At 32.7% G+C, this 19,039-nt stretch overlaps 1 protein-coding gene across 1 annotated transcript; it reads left to right on the top strand.

Annotated features, from left to right (window-relative positions):
- The first annotated feature begins 16,838 nt into the window (after window positions 1-16,838).
- LOC110703957 (zinc finger CCCH domain-containing protein 14-like) lies at window positions 16,839-18,541 on the top strand. Its single transcript, XM_021881761.1, has 2 exons — window positions 16,839-17,702; window positions 18,049-18,541. The coding sequence occupies exons 1-2, from the start codon at window positions 17,082-17,084 to the stop codon at window positions 18,307-18,309; spliced, it is 882 nt and encodes a 293-aa protein (XP_021737453.1). The 5' UTR covers window positions 16,839-17,081; the 3' UTR covers window positions 18,310-18,541.
- Window positions 18,542-19,039: the final 498 nt, after the last annotated feature.

Raw genomic sequence — 19,039 nt, 5'->3', positions numbered from 1 at the left:
GTCCATTACGTCAATGAGTTGGTGTGCAACTCCACATAATTAATCAAATTATCCAATACCGCTATACATTGCTTGATTATGATTCAAAGGGTACTATACATACTATAATATGGTAACTACCAAGAATTAATGCAGCTAACCAAATAGAAATAATTGTTTGAAAAGATACATGTATAGTAATGCTTCTCAATAACAAGCTTTGTGGCACACAAAGTGACAAAGGATTACAAACTACTACAATGACTACAAGTCAAGAAATTTGGCATTTGAATAATAGACATTAACCTATCTAACAATAGAATGTCGCAAATATAAACACATTAAAGAGGGGATTAACGTTACACAAGAAATGAGAAAATATAGGCTTTGATGGGAACTATAGCAAACTTTTTAGGCAAATTCTTCGTAGTTACTCTTTTCGTCAATCTCTTAGCTAGTAAAAATTTAAAAAAATTCTTAGCTACTAGTAACATTCTTTTTACTAATTATCAATTGTTTTGCTAATATATCGAGTTTTTTTATACAAGTATTTTTGTAAGGAATAATAATATTCTTTTTTAATTTATAACGCAATTTGTGATCAATTTAAATCATTTTAATAAATTAGCGTGTCATAAGTCTCTTGAGTCTTCTTATTTCTACTTGATTCATACTCCCTCTTTATTATTTAAGCCTTCAAATATTATCTCATTCTTCAATATTATTATATTAATGCTCATAATATATACTATTTTGACAAGCTCAAAATTCAATTCCTAAAGTATATGGATGGTAAAGATCACTATTGCAAAGCTAAGAAATTAAATAAGTGTGAAAGTTGATTTTTGCACTCCTACAATTCAATGAGCCCATAGCTATATGTGTACTTTTGGTCTTCGATACCCTACTTCCATGAGGAAGATCGAGTCAAAATCAACATTAAAGTGGCAAAATAACTTCGTATATTAGTTTGAAAATGTACAACCTAATTAAGTCCTTAACATTATGTAGAGTATTTAATGAAATCATAATATCATATCATCATATGCTTATTTTTGAGAATTGAAGAGATTTTATTGTCTGCAAAGAGCCAAAGAGTATTAAAATGTTACTCGTAAAGCAACAAAAAAATTAAAAAGTCACAACCATCAATTGTGGTAAGGACTCATAATAAAAGCAATCCTCTATATCGAAATAAATAACGAGTTCTTTTTTTTAGGATGCCCACCTGATTTACCGGAGTTTAGCTATGACTACATCCGTATCTAACCTGGATCGCACACTTGCCTTATAGTGGGTGAGTCTCCCAACAAGAGTTGATGTTGCTTATCACTTGAGCCAACTCTTGTCGGTAAATAAAGAGTTCACTCATACTATCATAGTATATACTTTGACAAACACATGATATATACTTTTTTTTTTTTTTTTTGTGTTTTAGAAGACACATGATATATTTACCTTTAAGTTACCCTGCCTCCAACGCAACGTTATAGCTTATAGTTAGTATAACTGAAATTATAAAAGTAATATTTGTCAAAGTTATACTTTACACATGATACAATTATATACAAAGCTTGGGTTAAATTTATGAACAAATAATCATCTTAAATTCACAAGATCAAATTTTTACAAAAAAAACATTAATAAGGAAAAAAAAAGGTAGTATGAATACTCTTTATTGTTGGTGTGGTTTTTGCGGGGCGAAAATTAGGGTTGATGGTCATTGACTCATTGTTGTTTGGTGGTGATGGTGGTTGATGGCTGGGGTGGCAGAAAAGGGTGGTTTCGGTGGATGGGCTTGGCTGGAAAGATACTTTTGGTTGCTGGGGGTGGATGTAAAGGTGGTTTTAGTGGATGGAGTTTGCTGGGTAAGTGTGAGAGGATGGTGGTGGGAGTTTGGGGTTGAAAGTAGATTTATTTATTTAATAATAATGTAAATAATCTAACCAATAATATGTTGATATGTTGCTCATTTTACCTGATCAATAGGTTAATAAAAGTCTGAAACTAATTTGAGAAGGGACCCCTCCTAATTGGGATTATTTTGATTTAAATCATAGTTGAGATTAAAATGAGAAGGAAGCCAATAGTTTGGATTATTTTTGTTAATTTTTCCAAAATTAAAAAACCTAAAACACACCTAAAGATTTAGTAATAATGTATTAGTGTAATTAAAAAATGGTTAAATTTGTGGATGCCGGATGCTAACTAATTTTGTTTGTTAAAGTGTTGCAAGTTGTGTTAATTTGAAATCAAATTCCGTCTACATCACTGTCTTTTGTGTTCTTTGTACTTACGCACACACAAAAAACAGGTTAATTTTAAAAACTTAAATTGGGCTAAAAGACTAAAACCGTTGAGTTAAAAATTGGATTGTAACAAAAGAAACTCAAAACAAACAGCCCAACAAAACCCAACAATGAAACCCTAATTTCAAAAACCCCGCCCAAATCGCCGTATATATTATCTCTCTCTTCAAAATTCTAAAACCTGCAAATTTCAGAGAGAATAAATCCATATTGGTGTGTATTTTTTGATTTGTCTGATTTTTGGGTTAGTGATGATGACGAGAAGGGGAAAGGGTTAATTTCTCAGGTTGATTATATTTTTTGGATTTGGTATGTGTTTTTTGATTTATCTGATTTTTGGGTTATTTGATGAAATTTGGTAATTTATCCAGTTTTATTGTGTATATATGTTATTAAATTGATTAATCAATTTACTTGAAATTACAATAACATAAGAAAAATGGCATTTGATGTTACATTTAAGTGTGTAAATTCCCCCATTTGGGTGTTGTTGGAGTCTTGGAGATGCTGATTGTACTACATTTTGATTAGTGTAGTTTTGTAATACATGGGTTGTTGTAGTTGTGACAATAGAGCATGGAAGAGTTGGTTAATGTTGGATATTGTTGTAGTGAAGGATGATGGTAATACAATTGAAGGGGATTGAGATATTTGTGAAGAAGTCGGGTAAATCAATTGGTGGTGTTGGAATTATTGATGTATTATTACATAACACATAATGTGAGTGCGATTGAGGATAAGTGATGCTTGTGAAGTTGGGTGTATGAGGAATTGCATTAGGCTCTCAACGTCGGGGATCAAAAGATGATGGGTACGTTTTTGACATAGTAAAAAACTCGAAGGCCTGAGCTCCAAGAGTAAGAGAGTGTTTCTTAGCCAGTGTAAGGTTGCTGCCTTGCTGGTTTCAACTCAACTTTGATCAGTCCTGAATTTGGTCAAAGTGATACTGTCTGCATTTCTTCTTGGATTAATACAGGGAACTTACTGGCTTGAGTTTGCTATATATTCTAATCTTGATAAAAGAGATTTCTGTTCACGCTGCCTAGTTGTCCTTAGTTGAAGATGGTTCTTAGCAGTTAGCAGCTTCTATTCACTTCATGTAAATGCATTCAGTCACTAGGATATTGGCGAAAGCTGGATGAGCAGTGCCAGACATTTTTATCATTAACTTGTATAGATTTTGTTTGCCAGTCAGATTAAAGACTGAGTTTAGTGCTCCTTTATTTGTGCTGGAATCGATTAGTGTTGCTCGTGTGAGATATTCCTTCGTGTATTCTCAGAATTAAGTCTCGTTCAAGTAATCTTCCTTTGATTAGTGTTCATATTGGAAGTTCTATAGGTCAAGTCATATAATTTTGTATGACTACCCTGTTGAAGTTACAGTACCGCCAATACTATGCTTTACAAGTACTGGCAGAAGGCCGACCAGATGGTTGTAACTTGTAAGTACTACGCTTTACAACCTTTATTTGTTAAAGATTAATACGGGTGCACTCTAATTTAAATAAATAACTTAAGGACACGTTAGTGATAAGCTAATACAAGATTTATTTAAGAAAAGGGAGGGTGGAATCATAATTATTAACTTTTTTACAAGCACAGAAAGATAATCCACTTGTTTAGACTGCTGCCAAAAAAAAATAAATAAAAATGTGTTATTATATGGTCAACATGGACTTAGATCTATATATAGCACTGTAGCAGGCAGTACTGAGGCAACCCTTAAACAAAAAACTCTAATTACAATTAACCTCTAATCCCCTTTATCTATTCAAATCTCAAAATTAAATGGATTCCAAGAAAGGAAGAATCAACTTCCTTGACAAATATGAATCTCCTTGGAACAGGAAACAACCCAAGAAGAACAAGAATCCTAAAAATTGGTTAAGCACCAACTGCCAGAGATTAGCCACAATAGATATGTCCAAATTGCGCCCGGGTTTCGGGGCTGGTGTCGGGTGTGGTGTTGGGGTTGGGTTTGGGTTGATAGGTGGGTTTGGTTATTCTAGTGGCAGTGGAATCACCTTCGCCCGTTTTTTTGGATTTGGGTTTGGTTGCGGTGTTGGGGCCGGGTTTGGGTGTGGGCAAGGGGTCGGTTATGGGAGATGTTTTTATGCGACGGTGCTTCGGGTGGTATTTGGGTGGGATGTTTGATTCACACTTCTTAATGTTTCCCCCTCTTTTTGTAAGGCTAATAATATTGCACCATTGTGTTGAGGTATTACCGTATTAGAACTTGTGGTATTAGTCCCATAAGAGAAATGAAATCAAATTTCGGGAAATTGTACAACGTATGATTTAATGTCAAATAATTGTCTCTTCTTCTTCGTGCTACTTTTATTTTATTTTTTTGACAGACATTTGGTGCTACTAATTATTGATTTGCTAACAACTCCTTAATTATTTGCATAGATGTTATACTTAATGGTAAGTTGGGCATGTTAGTGATGTGTAACGTTGGTGAAGTTCAGTGAAACTGTTGTTGTTGAAGAACTCAAAGGCCTGGGCTCGGAGAGTTAGATTGCATTTCTTAGTTAGTGTAGGTCTTGCTAGTTTCAAGTCAACTTTGGTCTGTTTTCAAAGTTAAAGTCTTTTAGACTTCAGAAGGCAGAAGTTGTTGAGATTTGATTTATTACTGGCTTGAGTTTGGTATATATTACTTCGTATAATCTTGATCAAGGATTTTTGTTCACAATGCACCTAGTTGTGCTGATAGTTTTTGTTTGCCGGTCGGATTAAAGACTGAATTTAGTGCTGCGTTATATGTCCTGGAATCGATTAGTGTTGCTCATGTGAGATCTTCTTTAAGGCTTGTTTAAGTAATCTCCCTTTGATTAGTGTTTATATGGGAAGTTTTTTTTTTTTGAAACGTGTTTATATTGGAAGTTCTACACGTCAAGTCATATAAGTTTGTATGAATACACTGATGAAGTTGCAGTACCGCCAGTACTATGTTTTACAAGTATTGGCTTGATTTTGTCCAACTTCTGACCTGAAAGCCAACTAGAGGTTTAGACTATTGTGAACGGTCCAAACCTAACTCTACCATCTCCTCAATCTTTATTTGTTAAAAGATTAATACGGGTATGCTTTAGTTTAAAAAATAACTTAAGGTCCAAAAGGCACGAGCGTGTTAAGCTAATACAAGATTTATTTAATAAAAAGGAGGGTGGAATCATAATTATTAATCATTAAACAATGTACTGTATTACTTTATGGTCAATGGACTTACTCAGATCTATACATAGCACTATAGCAGGCATTACTAAGGCAACCCTTAAGCAAAAAACTCTAATTACAATTAACCCTAATCCCCTTTTTATATTCAAATTCCAAATCACCATGAATTCCAAGAAAGGAAGAATCAACTTCCTTGACAAATATGAATCTCCTTGGAACTGGAAACAACCCAAGAAGAACAAGAATCCTAAAATATGGTTAAGCACCAACTGCCAGAGATTTGCCACAATGGATTTGTCCAAATTGGGCCCGGGATTTGGGCCGGTGCCGGGTGTGGTGTTGGTCTTGGGTTTGGGTTGATAGATGGGTTTGGTTATTCTAATGGGCAGTGGAATCACCTTCGCCCGGTATTTGGAGTTGGGATTGGTTGCGGTGTTGGGGCTGGGTTTGGGTATGGGCAAGGGATCGGTTATGGTAAATCTTTTAATATGATGCTCGTTCATGTGTTGGCTCATGTGTTAAATGTTTCCCACTATTTTCAATAAACCTAACATTGCATCATTGTGTTATGGTATTAGTCCCAAAAGAGAAATAAAAACAAAATTTCAAGAAAATTAACTTTAATTTTACTCTATCTGCTATATGATTTTATGTCAAACAATTGTGGCTCTTATTCTACGTGCTCTTTTTTTTTTGGACGGATTTTTCGTGTTACTAATTGTTGATTTGTTGACAAGTCTTTAATTATTTGCATAAATGGTATACTTAGTGGTAGGTTGGGCATGTTAATGATGTGTATTGATGGTGAGCTCACTGAAAGAGAAGTATAAATGAAAAATAATGTTAACTAGAGATTTCTTACTTTCACGCTTGATTTTGTTCAAGTGTTATTCAATATATTCATGAGTTAGACAACACGGAGTAATATTTTTCAACGTTTGCACTACTAAAATCTAAAGGAGTTGGAATAGGAAACAAAAAAAATTGTTACTTGTATTATTAATAGAAGTGTACATGCTACACGGCACAACCGGTTGTGAGGATCCATTTAATCCTCAAACCCAAGTACATCTGACTTAATCGACTTCCAACTCGAACCATAACCGAACCCTTGCCCATACCCAAACCCAACCCCTACACCACACCCAAACCCGAACCCGAATGCAAGACGAAGATGATTCAAAAGCCCAGTATTAAACCCAGCTCCACCTACCAACCCAAAACCCAGCCCAACACCACATCCAACACCAGCCCCAGCTCCCGGGCCCAAAACGTAGGTATCAGTTGCAGCGTTTTTCCGGCGATTCGTACCGAAAAGATCGGGAGCAGAGAAACGTTTCTCGTCAAATTTCCATTTACTGAGTTTGTTGTTTTTGTTGGGTTGATGTTGTTTCCAATTCCAGAAAGAGTCAACGGGGTCAACTTTGTGAAGAAAATCGATGCTGCTTCTTTCTTTGTCGGAGAAAGCCATTGGTGTAGAACAGTGATTGTTGAGCGTAACTTTGTGATTTGAATGGATAAGGCCTTTGAAATTGAGAGTTTGATTTTTGCTATTTTTAGATCTGAGAAATTATAAGAAACATCCACTTTTTATTACTCCAGTAATCTAGGTGCTCACAAGACTGGGTTTTGGGCCTTGTTTAAATGTTTAGATTACTAGCATTGCTTCACTGCATTGGTTCTCTTTAAAGGACTCTGTGTCGCCACGGATATTTTAGTACAAATGTGTAATTCTACTAAGGTTTCGTCTGTTTATATTATTTTCACTTAATCGAAATAAATAAAATTTAAGGAATTCAAAATTGATATATTTTTGTTTAAATAAAGCATTAAGGGTTAATTAAATTTAATTTACAACTAAATAAGTTTATAAAATTTCAAGTAAGTTCTTTCATATTTAGATAATTGAAATTTAGTTGGATGAAAAACACTCTAAAAAGTTTTTTTTTAAGACGAAGATTAAGTCGGGATTATATTGCAAATTAAGATTAGGCAGGGAAATTAGGTGGATGAAACACACCCTAAAATAATGTAATATATACTTCGTATAAGTTTTGAGCTTAATTCTACAAAGTATTTTATAAATTATAGTTGTTCTACAGAGTATTTTATAAATTATAATTGTTTGAACATAATTTATTTAATTGTATGATTGATTAACCTATTTTAATCGTAAGTTATTGTATTAAAAAAATTTAGAGATGAAAAAGTAATTGTTTGACAATATTTAAAGGACTTTTGATTAGTGCTCCAAAGTCCAAAGGTGGTCATTCATTGCTTCATCACTCTAGCCGTTATTTATAACATGATTAACACCTAGTTTTGGGCCAACATACACTGCAAAGTTTCAAATCCAGACTAATATTCAAAGCCCAAGCGGCCAAGCCCCAACCTTCTTATGTTTTTTATTTGACTTTCACTTTAGGAGAATTGGCCTAGTTAGCGTAATGTGTAATCACCAATTCATCAGTCATCACCATCAAGGCATCAAAGTGATGTTCATCCCATTTACATTTTCTCTTCATCTTAAAATATGCGAAGTACTTCGTGTGCAATAACCATCCATGTTATCATGTTATAAACTATACAATAATCATATTTTAGATGATGTTATATTACGTATGCAGTAAGTGTTGCAAAGATTTTTTTGGTATTACGTGTTATAGCAAACACCACATCATCCATGTTATCATGTTACAAACTACGAAAATAATTTTTTTTTTTTAAGTTAAAATATATTTTTCGCCGACACTTCTCTGATGTTAGAGAATTTTTATACCCAATGCAATGAGTTCTCTAATTAGTTAATCGCTTCAATTGTTGTAATACCAGCAATGTTTAAGCAGTATATACAACATAGCTCATGCTAATTAAAACTTCTTAAGCATTTGATGACGTATTGCTGGTCTCAAAGAAGTTTCACTAAGTCAATTTGATTATGCGAAATATTATGATTTAATTAATCTTCTTTTGATGATTATGCTGACGTTATTTGGTCTGATGAAATTTTCAGCAAAGAGATGCTTTTGCTAATAACATGTTTACTTTAAGGTTGGAATCAAAGTTAGAGAACTTACTAGGAAGTGTAGCAATATGATTTTTATACTGCTATTTATTAAATTTAAATTAATCACCCTTAATTTGCACACTTTCTAAGTTGATTGTTGATTATTATAACTAGCATTTACTCAATTTAATTTCCAGCTGCATGGTATGGTCATGTTCAATTGTACAGTTGTACACTCCTACGACTTAATGTAAGTTTCTTTCTCATATAATTGTTATAGTTGACTTTTACACCATAATATATCTAAAGGAATTGTAGGAAAATGATTATTAGCTTATTATCTTCTTTTTCGCCAAATACATCTAAAGGTATCATTTAATTTTTTTTTAAATAAAAAAAAACTAAGATGGTCCCTAGCAAATTTTCTCAAACAGATGTGTCAAAGAAAAGACATCAATCAATCAATAAACCTATACTAAAGGCGAATCTCAAATGAAACATGTCATTTTGTGGTAAAATAATTTCCCGCCTAATTTTACCTTCCAAAATTTTTCTTTTTATTACAGTTGTTACTAAATCTTACCATAACTTAAATTATCATTTTCAAGGATAATTATTTACATGATATTTTAATAACTATTAATAACAATAAATTTCCTTTGTATATTACAACAAATCTAAAGTTAGAAAAACATTATTTAATAAATCAATAATTTATAAAATTTCTACTAATCAACAAATAAGAAAAATGTATAAACTAAAATCAATTTTTTTTTAAAAAAAATATTATACATAATAATTTCTTATAAAATTAATGTTAGTACTATAAATTCAAAAGGCAAGACATATTTATGCATCAATTAATTTCATTAAAGTTTAATTATGATAATCTTTGAATTAATAAGTTAAATAAAGATCTTACTACTATCCGTGCATGCACAGGATTTATACTAATTTATATTCTAATTCGTAATTATCCTCTACATCTCCCACTTTTATATCCTTTGTCCACTAAGAAACCAAGACATTTCTCGTAAATTATATTCTACCGAGCATTTGTAAATAATGGTACAATACCCTAATCAAACAACCACTAGAAAAATGTAAATAACAGATAGCGTTTTATAATAATTCAAACACAACTAACACATGCTATTCCAACAAGATAACTGTAATTATTGACCTAATTAGTCCTACTAAACGAGCTTCTTAATTCATAGTACTAAATTGTATACAACCACGTATACACAAAAAAGTTGACAAAATCATAATAATTTCAGCAGCATAAATATTTGTTAGGCACGCAAAATCCTAATTGATATACGAGTTTTCAAACCGGCCTTTGCGGACTTTTTGAATATTGACCCAATTAAAGCCAAACTCCTTATGTTCACATTTATTCAGCGGAGCTTGCGTCACTACATAAAACAACAACCAACCCATTTATAATATAGTTTATAGTTTTATACCCACAAAAAATAGCTGCATATATTGCCCTCATATTACACATTCTCTACATACAAAAAAAATATGGAAAAAATATCTAGGCCTTTTAATGGGAGTAACTATTGGAAAAAGAATGGGTACAATCTCTTAGATGGAGCTATTGAAACTAAGAGGAACATACAAGTGGTGAAGATCAAAAGCGGATCAAATGACTCTGCTACACGAAATTTTAGAAGGTTTTGGAGGATCAAAAAGACGCTTAAGTTTAAGAGTTTGAGGAAGACAATTACTCATGCGCCAAAGAAACTATGGCATACGTTCAAGAATGGGTACGTTAACATGATGTTAAAAATAGCCGGCGGAGTAGGGCAGATTGATGGAGGTATTGAGTTTGAGAATAAGAGGATTTCACAAGCTAAACATGTTAAGATTAAGTATAAGAATCAAGATGATTTTGAAGCTAGGCTTGTTTTTGAGATTTACAAATCGTTGAGTACTTCCAAAGGGTTGTCTGAGATTGCCTAGTAAGATAAGATACGTGTATAATTATTATTGTTGTTGTAGTGTTTATTTATTTCTTTATTTTTTATAATTTTGCATTTAGGTCTAGGAGTTGAATTATGATGATATCTTCAAGGTTTGTCACTTGTGTAATTGCACTCGAGAGCCTTTGAGATGCGTTTTAAAATTTTGCACATGGTTAGAAGCATAATCATGCCAATTCAAGAAAAATTGTAAATTTTCTCCATCTTTATTAGAAATAACATTACGTGAAGAACTTGTGTTAATTGTGCACCCAATTGTCTCATGTGAATGTTAATACTCTTGCAAGACGAGTTCAAGATGAACACTTCAAATGAGTAGCTAGTAGAATTGGACTCGATCCTATTGGTCAATTTGGTTTGGGTCATATTTACTCTAGATGCTAAGTTATTCGTAACTATTTCGATTCTTATACGAGTGTGTCAATCAACTTATCATAATAAAACAATTGATAAAGTCGTATCATTTTTGTAAATTAAATCGAGTTGCCTCAAGTCTAGAAGCATTTTTATGTTGTGTGAAGGAGACTGGAGAAGATGCTCATCAACTTTCAAAATTGGACTGCGGATAACAGCAGATATTATTACATTTGCTTGAAAAATTCAACTTCAAAACCTCAGAAAGAAAGGTTGCTGGTGTGGAACTGAAAATTTAATAAGCAAATAGTTCATACGGAGTAAGTTATATAGTAAAGTAAAGACTTTTCTTTTCTCTCCACCGTAATTATTAAACAATTAGAGGTAATTTAAGTGGAAAAAGTAAAGAAGATTAATCAGACTTTGGTAGCTATTACTAGTTAATACTAATAGATTTAATAAAATTAATTAGTTAGCTAAGATTTGACCCTTTCTCACTCCAACCATTTGTTTGTTCTCAATCGAAAATTGGAAATAGTAGCATTATATAGCTTAGGCTTGAATCTACATATGACTATTGTTAGCTTTTGAATGACACTTCTCTTAACATGATGTATAACTAACTATTATTGTTGCAATGATTTAATTTGTGAGCATTCATAAATTTTTTTAATATAATTAGAAGTCTAGCTCAATCAATCAAATTGTAAACCAAACTAAGGAATACACCAAATTTTGGTTGGATTTCATATTTCAATACTTTTTATTGATGCCTATTGATGAGTGTTTGTACAATAGTAAAGTCATAAGATTAGTCTCAATTAACTCTTTATTAGGAATCTCGTATGTCTTTTCTCCATGATACCTTCAACTTACGTAATATGTCTATGTCTAGTGGCGGATCTTGGCCGAAAATATTAGAGGGGTCGGGATTTAAATATTTTACCACTTGTTCAAACCTAATCACTATGCCCCAATATTTTATAAGTAAATATAGGTTATTTAAGTTCATTAACTAATTAATTACAATAATTTACGGGGGACCTGACTTCGAATGGCCCCGGTGGAAGGTCCCCCTCTGTCTATGTCAATTACAGTGATTAGAATGTTATTGTATTGTGTGATATAAAATTTGTTGTTTAGTGTTTACTTGTTGGATTGACTGATAGATTTTAAGGGAGTGTTTGATATAGGGATTTTATAGGGATGGAAACGGAATCATATTAGCGTTTCCGTTACATTGTGTTTGGTTACGGACTAAAGTAACACAAACCGTTAGTTAGGGGTAACCCAATCCACCCAATTGTTTCCCCTGTAATAGGTGAGGAAACAAATCCCCTTTCCTTCCTCTAACACAAAAAATAAAGAAAATTCTTGTCTCTCCTCTTCACTTGCTTGATAATTCTTTGAAAATTCCCAAAAAATTTCGACGATTCTACGAGGAAGATGCAATTCTCCAGATCTTACTCCTAAATTTTCGATTTTCTTCTGCAAATCTTCAGAAATTATCACAGGTTTGCTATCTTCATTTCTCTCATTCAATTTCTAGGGTTCATGTAGTATCAATTTTTGCGTTTTTGGTATGAATTTATTACTTGCGTGTTCAATTGCAACTTCAGAAAGTTGTTTTCGTTCAATTTCTAGGGTTCATGTAGTATCAATTTTTGCGTTTTTTGGTATGAATTTATAACTTGCGTGTTCAATTGCAATCTTAGAAAGTTGTTTTTGTTTGATTTTTGATTGTATTATTATAATTACTTCAAGTTTCAGCTACGAATGTTATTGTTTTAAGCTTCAATTCATTTGAAATTATTTAACAAACATTGGAGTTTTGTATAATTTCTTCATTTGGTAATTATATCTATGTTATGAATGTAATAGATTATTGGTGGTGCTGAACATGTCTTATTTTGCTCCATATGTATGCATTTCGATGAGAAAGTTGCTGCTACTATTTTGAGTATATAGACCATGGTTTTCTGGTGCTATACATGTCTTATTTTGCTCCATATGTGTATGCATTACAGTGAGAAAGTTACTGCTACTATTTTGAGTATATAGACCATGGTTTTTTGCTTAATTTTGCTTGTTTCTTGAGTAGTTTACTCCTCATGATTTGGTTGACAATATTTGTTATTTGATTAACTAGAGATTGATATAACTATTGTTTTGCCATTTATCAGGTTCAATTTCCATTTATTTTCTGTGTTTCTTGTACAATGCCTCGACTTATGCATTCTATAAGGAAGAAAAAGCTAAAACAAATACAAATAGTAATTGCAATGGTTATTATTATGTTGATGATGTATTGGATGTGGTATATAATTAGCGTTGTTACAATAAGGGGGGTTCAAATAAAAGATAGGAAAAGAAACAAAAAATTGTTACGGATGTTAGTATTGAGAGGGCTTTATAGGAGAGTGATGTGAAATGCAAGAGTGAGCTTCGCGTTAATAGAAAAACTTTCAATATTATTTGTGAGATGCTTAGAGACATTGGGGGTTTGAGTGGAACAAAAAACATGTCGCTTCAAGAGATAGTAGCCATGTTTTTATACACGTTGGCTCATCATAAGAAGAATAGGTCTATTGGACATTACTTCTATAGAAGTGGAGAAACCGTGAGCCGGCAATTTCACCTTTGTCTAAGGGCTTTTCTCAAGTTGCATGAAGTACTACTTTACAATCCCACACAAATATTGGATGATTGTGAAGATGAAAGGTGGAAATCCTTTAAGGTATTGATATTTTCAAAGCCCCTAAATTTTGCTAGGATTTTCTTATTTTTGCTTGTTTGTAAGTAATATTTTTTCCTATTTTTGTAGAATTGTTTAGGGGCATTAGATGGGACTTACATTAATGTAAATGTGCCTTCAAAAGAACGACCAAAGTATAGAACAAGAAAAGGAACGATTGCTATGAATGTATTGGGTGTTTGTGCACCTAATATGCAATTTATTTATGTTCTTCCTGGTTGGGAAGACTTGGCCCATGATATGCGTGTACTTCGAAATGCTCTTTCTAGACCAAACGGTTTTAGAGTACCTTGAGGTAAGTGAAGGCCTTTTTTGTGAGTGTATATGTTTTATTAGTTTTGGTTGGAAGTAATTATTTTTTTTCAATAACTTTGAAGGTAATTATTATTTGGCTGATGCGGGGTATACGAATTGTGAGGGTTTTCTTGCTCCATATAGAGGTCAAAGATACCATTTAAAAGAATGTTTTATTAGTGTGTTTTTATGTATTGTTGTAATCCCATCATTCTCAATTCAAGATTAGTTAATCCTATTATGTTGTTTTGATTGTAAAGTTTGGTGTACATTGATCTTGTATTGAAACATAAGGCTTCATTGGTCTAGATTTACTATTAGGATTTTGTCTTGGATATTATATTTTCTAGTTTTCATTGATTTGTACTAGTGTGCTTCATTGCCTTCATGGTTATAGGCTAGGAAATTTTGCTAAGGCACTTTAATACTGATGCATCTTAGGCACTCCAGCCTCTTTTGACACAATTGATGGATCTTTGGGTGCTAATTAAATTTATGTACCTTTTAAATCTATTGTTGAAAAAAAAACTCATTAATCTCATAATCTCGATAATTTTACTCTTAAGTCTTGACATCTCATAACCTCTACTAGTCTGCTTGTTATCCTTTCAGTCTTTATTGCATCTGTACCACTACCTTTTTTATGGTGTTATGTTTTTGTATGTTAACATTTTCAATGGTGATTGTTAAATGATGTCTTTATTTTAAAAAAATCAGCATTAGGTCAGTAGTAGCTTCAATTGATTTTTGGTTTTTTATTTTTTGTTTTTAATTTTTCAGATGGAGGCTAGTCAAGCTAAGGGTGAGGCAAGCAATCGAGGTAGAGGTAAAAATAAAAGGTATTGGACGTATGAAGCTCAGCATCTTCTATCAAGCTCCAACTAATATGAAGAAACAATATGCAATTGATCTTCTTAAGAAGAAGTAGAAAGTTTTGTCCTAAGTTGTTGTTATTGGAGTTAATGTTTTAATGGTTTTTAAATGCTTTTTTTTTTTATTATTTTTTTTTTTTTTTTTTGAGAATACTTGAATTTCAATGCTTTTGTAGTCAACAACTTATTTGACTTTGCGTATATATCTAGCATATGATATATTATGGTAATCGGTTCAAAAAATATATATATGTATATTATGGTAATTAGTGTTGCTCTACATTGTATAATGTATATCAAAAGTTAGCCAAGACATCAAAAATTAGAAGGAAAACTATTTGTTTCCAAGTTATCTATGCCAAACAAGAGGAAAGGGATTGATTACAATTATTTACGTTTCCTTAGTAATACCAAACAACTAGTAAGGGTAACACTATATATTACCCTTTCCCCTTCTAATTTGTTTTCATTCCCTTACATTTACTAATTTGATACCAAACACCCCCTAATTGAAGTACTACTAGATGATAATTTTTACCTCGAGGTTATTCTGACATACCACAAACATTTACCATTGTCTAATTAAATTCTTTTTCAAGCCTCAAAAGAAAATTATATTCTCGATCATAATGTCCAATTATTTTAAATATTTATTACTTATTTTAGTACGTATTACATATTAGTCGAAATTGAACATTTTCTGATTTTTTATGTACTGTATTTCTTTTCTCGTATATAATTATTTATTTATGTAATGGTTGAATAATGCATAATTTGGTTTTATTTAAATTAGAGTAGAATCGCTAAGATAAGACAAACCATTGCGTTGAGAGGTCAATTAACATCTAGATAAGCATTGAACAAATTGGTAAACGGAGTAACGGCTAAAACAACAAATAGTCAAATACACATTAAAACACTATCGGACTGACACATTAATTAGGACCACAGTGGAAAAAACATGGGCAAAATTAATGAAATACTTAAAAAAAAAAAAAAAATGAAATTACCAAACTATTGTTTTTTATGATTAAAACTATTGTATTTTATTTATTTAATTGTTGTTTAATTAAATGGTGATTCTTTGCGACAATAATACGAGTACAACAAATTGTTTTTAAATAATTAGTCCACATTATCATTGCATGCCTTTTAAATAGGGAAACTCTTTCCACGTGGTGCCTTCCTTTGTCACCTTAACAATCTAAGTATGTAACCATACTATTGCTGTAGTCAATTTTATGGAGTATGGAGTGAATGGTGAGTTGTCATAATTATTGTATAATGGAATACTCCGTATCAAATGAAATAGAGGATTTTGTACTAGGACATCAGATCATATGAAATAAGTGTATGTGAAAAATATAAGGAATGTACAATTCGAACTAAAAACTGTGAAAAACTTTAAGGAATGAAAGGAGTTACTCCTTATATTTTAGCTAAATTCAATTATAATAACCTAAAATTATATATGAGGCTTTTTATTTCGAAATATAAGGGATTCAAAGAGTGATATAAATTAGCGTATTCTTGGAGTTAGAAGTATTTATTTTCAAGTTGTTAATGAAGAAGTATCAAGTATGTACACATACATCAGTTTAATTGTTCAGTAGTTTATTTTTCAATTTATTGATCGAAACAAATTCAACAAGGTTTAATTATGTGATACTATTTTTCCTAAAAAAAAAATTGTGATACTATTTTTTTTTTTTTTAATCTATATATAGATGAGAAATCATGATATAGGAAGATCAGATCAAAATGGTATTGAGGGAGTAACATTTTCATGGAGATCGAAAACTCGAAAAGTGACAGTGGTTGGGATGCAAAGAAGATTAGCTACCAAACTTGAGAGACATATAGCGACATAGATCACTTGCATAGGGATGAAACAAAAAAAATTGAACGTAAAACTTGTACTGACTATTGTCTATTTCAGGTACACAGTACAATAGCAACAACAGCAACAAGAATAAGACAGTTTATGTTACGTTAGTTAGTTACAAATTGTGAACAACAAGCAAGCAATACTACTATGCCATGATTATTTTCTGTTAGCCTCTCTACCTTTTCCTTTCAAATATTATTTGTCAAAATTAGTTAAAACTCAACCAAATAAATCAAACAAACAAATAATAATAATAAATATTAAATAAATAATAAAGTGTTCCAAATCTAACCAATAAACCTCATGATTGACCCAACGATTGAAGCCTTGAAGCCACCTCCACCCCCTTTTTCTCCTTCTATGTTAAGCAACTTTAATTTTATGCATATATATTTCATACTATATATAATTTTTATGGTATGTTACTTTTACTAACATAAAATTTTAATACTATGGATTACAAGAATAGTAATAAAAATGATGATTATTATGGTTCTGATGACATTATATCAAACAATATCAAAAACTACTGTTTGTTTAGTAGTACCTCCACCTCCCCTCCTTCCACCCCCTCGGCCACGGCTGCTGACGGATCAACAGCATCCGGGGCTAGCCTATACCGTGCCCGTCTCATCCTCGAAAACCACCTCTATGATGAGCTCCTAAGCAGGTACCGGCTAGCGATCACCCGTCTTAAGGAGCTCAGTAGGGAAGCAACTACCCTCCAGGAGGAGAATGAGTGGCTCAAGTTGACTAATGATGATCTCACCCGCCGCCTCAACCGTGCCTTGTCGATCTCGGGACAACCGTGTGTGGACCCCGCTTCGGGTGGTTGGAGTAATAATAATAGTAATGCTAGTATTGGTGATGATCATCAAAATAATAACGTGTTTGGTGGTAGTACTAATAGTCCTACAAGTACTGTGGTTGATGATTTGGATGAAGAGGATGAGAGGTTTACATTGCCAAAGAGTATATCAGTTCGATCACCGGGTTATTTCAAGCTTGCGAATTCGAATTCGCCTACGCCGGTGAATCAGTCCCAATATCCATCTCAACATGCCAATGGAACAGTGAGTTTCATACTTAATTAAACTCTCATACAAATACCTCCTAGCTAGCCTTTATTTTTTATAAAAAATATATACGTCGCACTAAATTACTACTTATATTTTTTTAGTTGATACGTATTTTAAAACTTGTGTGACGAAATGAATACAAATATCTACAAGCAAATGACAACAACCTAGCTATAATAAGATTAATAACGTGTATATAATTTACAAGGTTATTATGTGTAATGTGCAGACATTTATTTTCGTGCGTGTAAACTAACAAAGACAAAATATAACCCTAGGGAAAAAAATCATGCTAGTAAAAATGTATGAGTAAATATGTAATGATTATTTATTGTGACAGATATTGAGGGTGAAAAAAGAAGATAAAGCAGTAGAGATGGATGTGTTCAACCAAGGCATGTACAAAACCGAGTTATGCAACAAATGGCAAGAAACAGGTACTTGCCCTTATGGACCACAATGCCAATTTGCCCATGGGGTGGCAGAGCTCCGGCCCGTGATTCGGCACCCACGATACAAGACTCAGGTCTGCCGTATGGTCCTCTCCGGCGTCTCCTGCCCCTACGGCCACCGCTGCCATTTCCGTCATTCACTTTCCTAAATTCATGACTTATGTATATTTGTGTTATATGTTTATACTCCGTAATAAGTTCTGAAATCATCAAATAATCTTGTCTTTATTTTTGAAGTTGAGTTATTAGAGGAAAAGTGTTAAAATGTAGTTATGGTTAATGTTATACTTATTGCTTGTCAATTGCCATAGCAATGATGTGGATCTATGTATCTCAATAATCTTATACTCGTATATATATGGTCAAATAATATTTACAACATGATTGATGTTGATTTTTAAAATTTAGTTGATGTTACACTTAGGGATGACAATCCAGTCCGGATCCGACCTTACTCCACCCTGATCCGAGGAAATAATCCGCTTCGAGTCCGACTCCGTCAAAATAATCCGACTCTGAGTCAGAGGAGGGTCGGAGTCGGATCCTACAAAAAATCCGACTTTGACAAATGTCCAATTCCAACGGATTATCTGACTCCGATGGATCGTGGTTTTGGGTGTGGGTAACGGTGGCAGTGGGTGTGGGTTGCAAAGGCCCAAATAGCCCAATTTCTCAAATTATATTGAATAACTGAAAAAACTCAGAGTCGGATCAGATCGGAGTCGGAGGCCGGATTTTGAAGTCGGATCGGAGTCGGGTGTCGAAATCGGATTTAGCCTCCAACTTCCTGTAGGGTCGGAGTCGGATTTAGCATAATTCGCACCGAGTCCGACCCGTTGCCATCCTTAGTTTACACTTATTCTATATTTTTTTATAGAT

This window comes from Chenopodium quinoa, unplaced genomic scaffold, assembly GCF_001683475.1.
Source record: "Chenopodium quinoa cultivar QQ74 unplaced genomic scaffold, ASM168347v1, whole genome shotgun sequence".
Taxonomy (NCBI): Eukaryota; Viridiplantae; Streptophyta; class Magnoliopsida; order Caryophyllales; family Amaranthaceae; genus Chenopodium; species Chenopodium quinoa.
The sequence above is the reverse complement of the archived record's forward strand: the minus strand, read 5'-3'. Positions and strand labels throughout refer to the sequence as shown.

Excerpts from the sequence above, each read along its gene's own strand:
- LOC110703957 (XM_021881761.1), top strand. The coding sequence starts at position 17,082 with ATGGATTACAAGAATAGTAATAAAAATGATGATTATTATGGTTCTGAT. Across the intron at positions 17,703-18,048 it reads CTCAACATGCCAATGGAACA|ATATTGAGGGTGAAAAAAGA; the intron begins GTGAGTTTCATA and ends TTATTGTGACAG.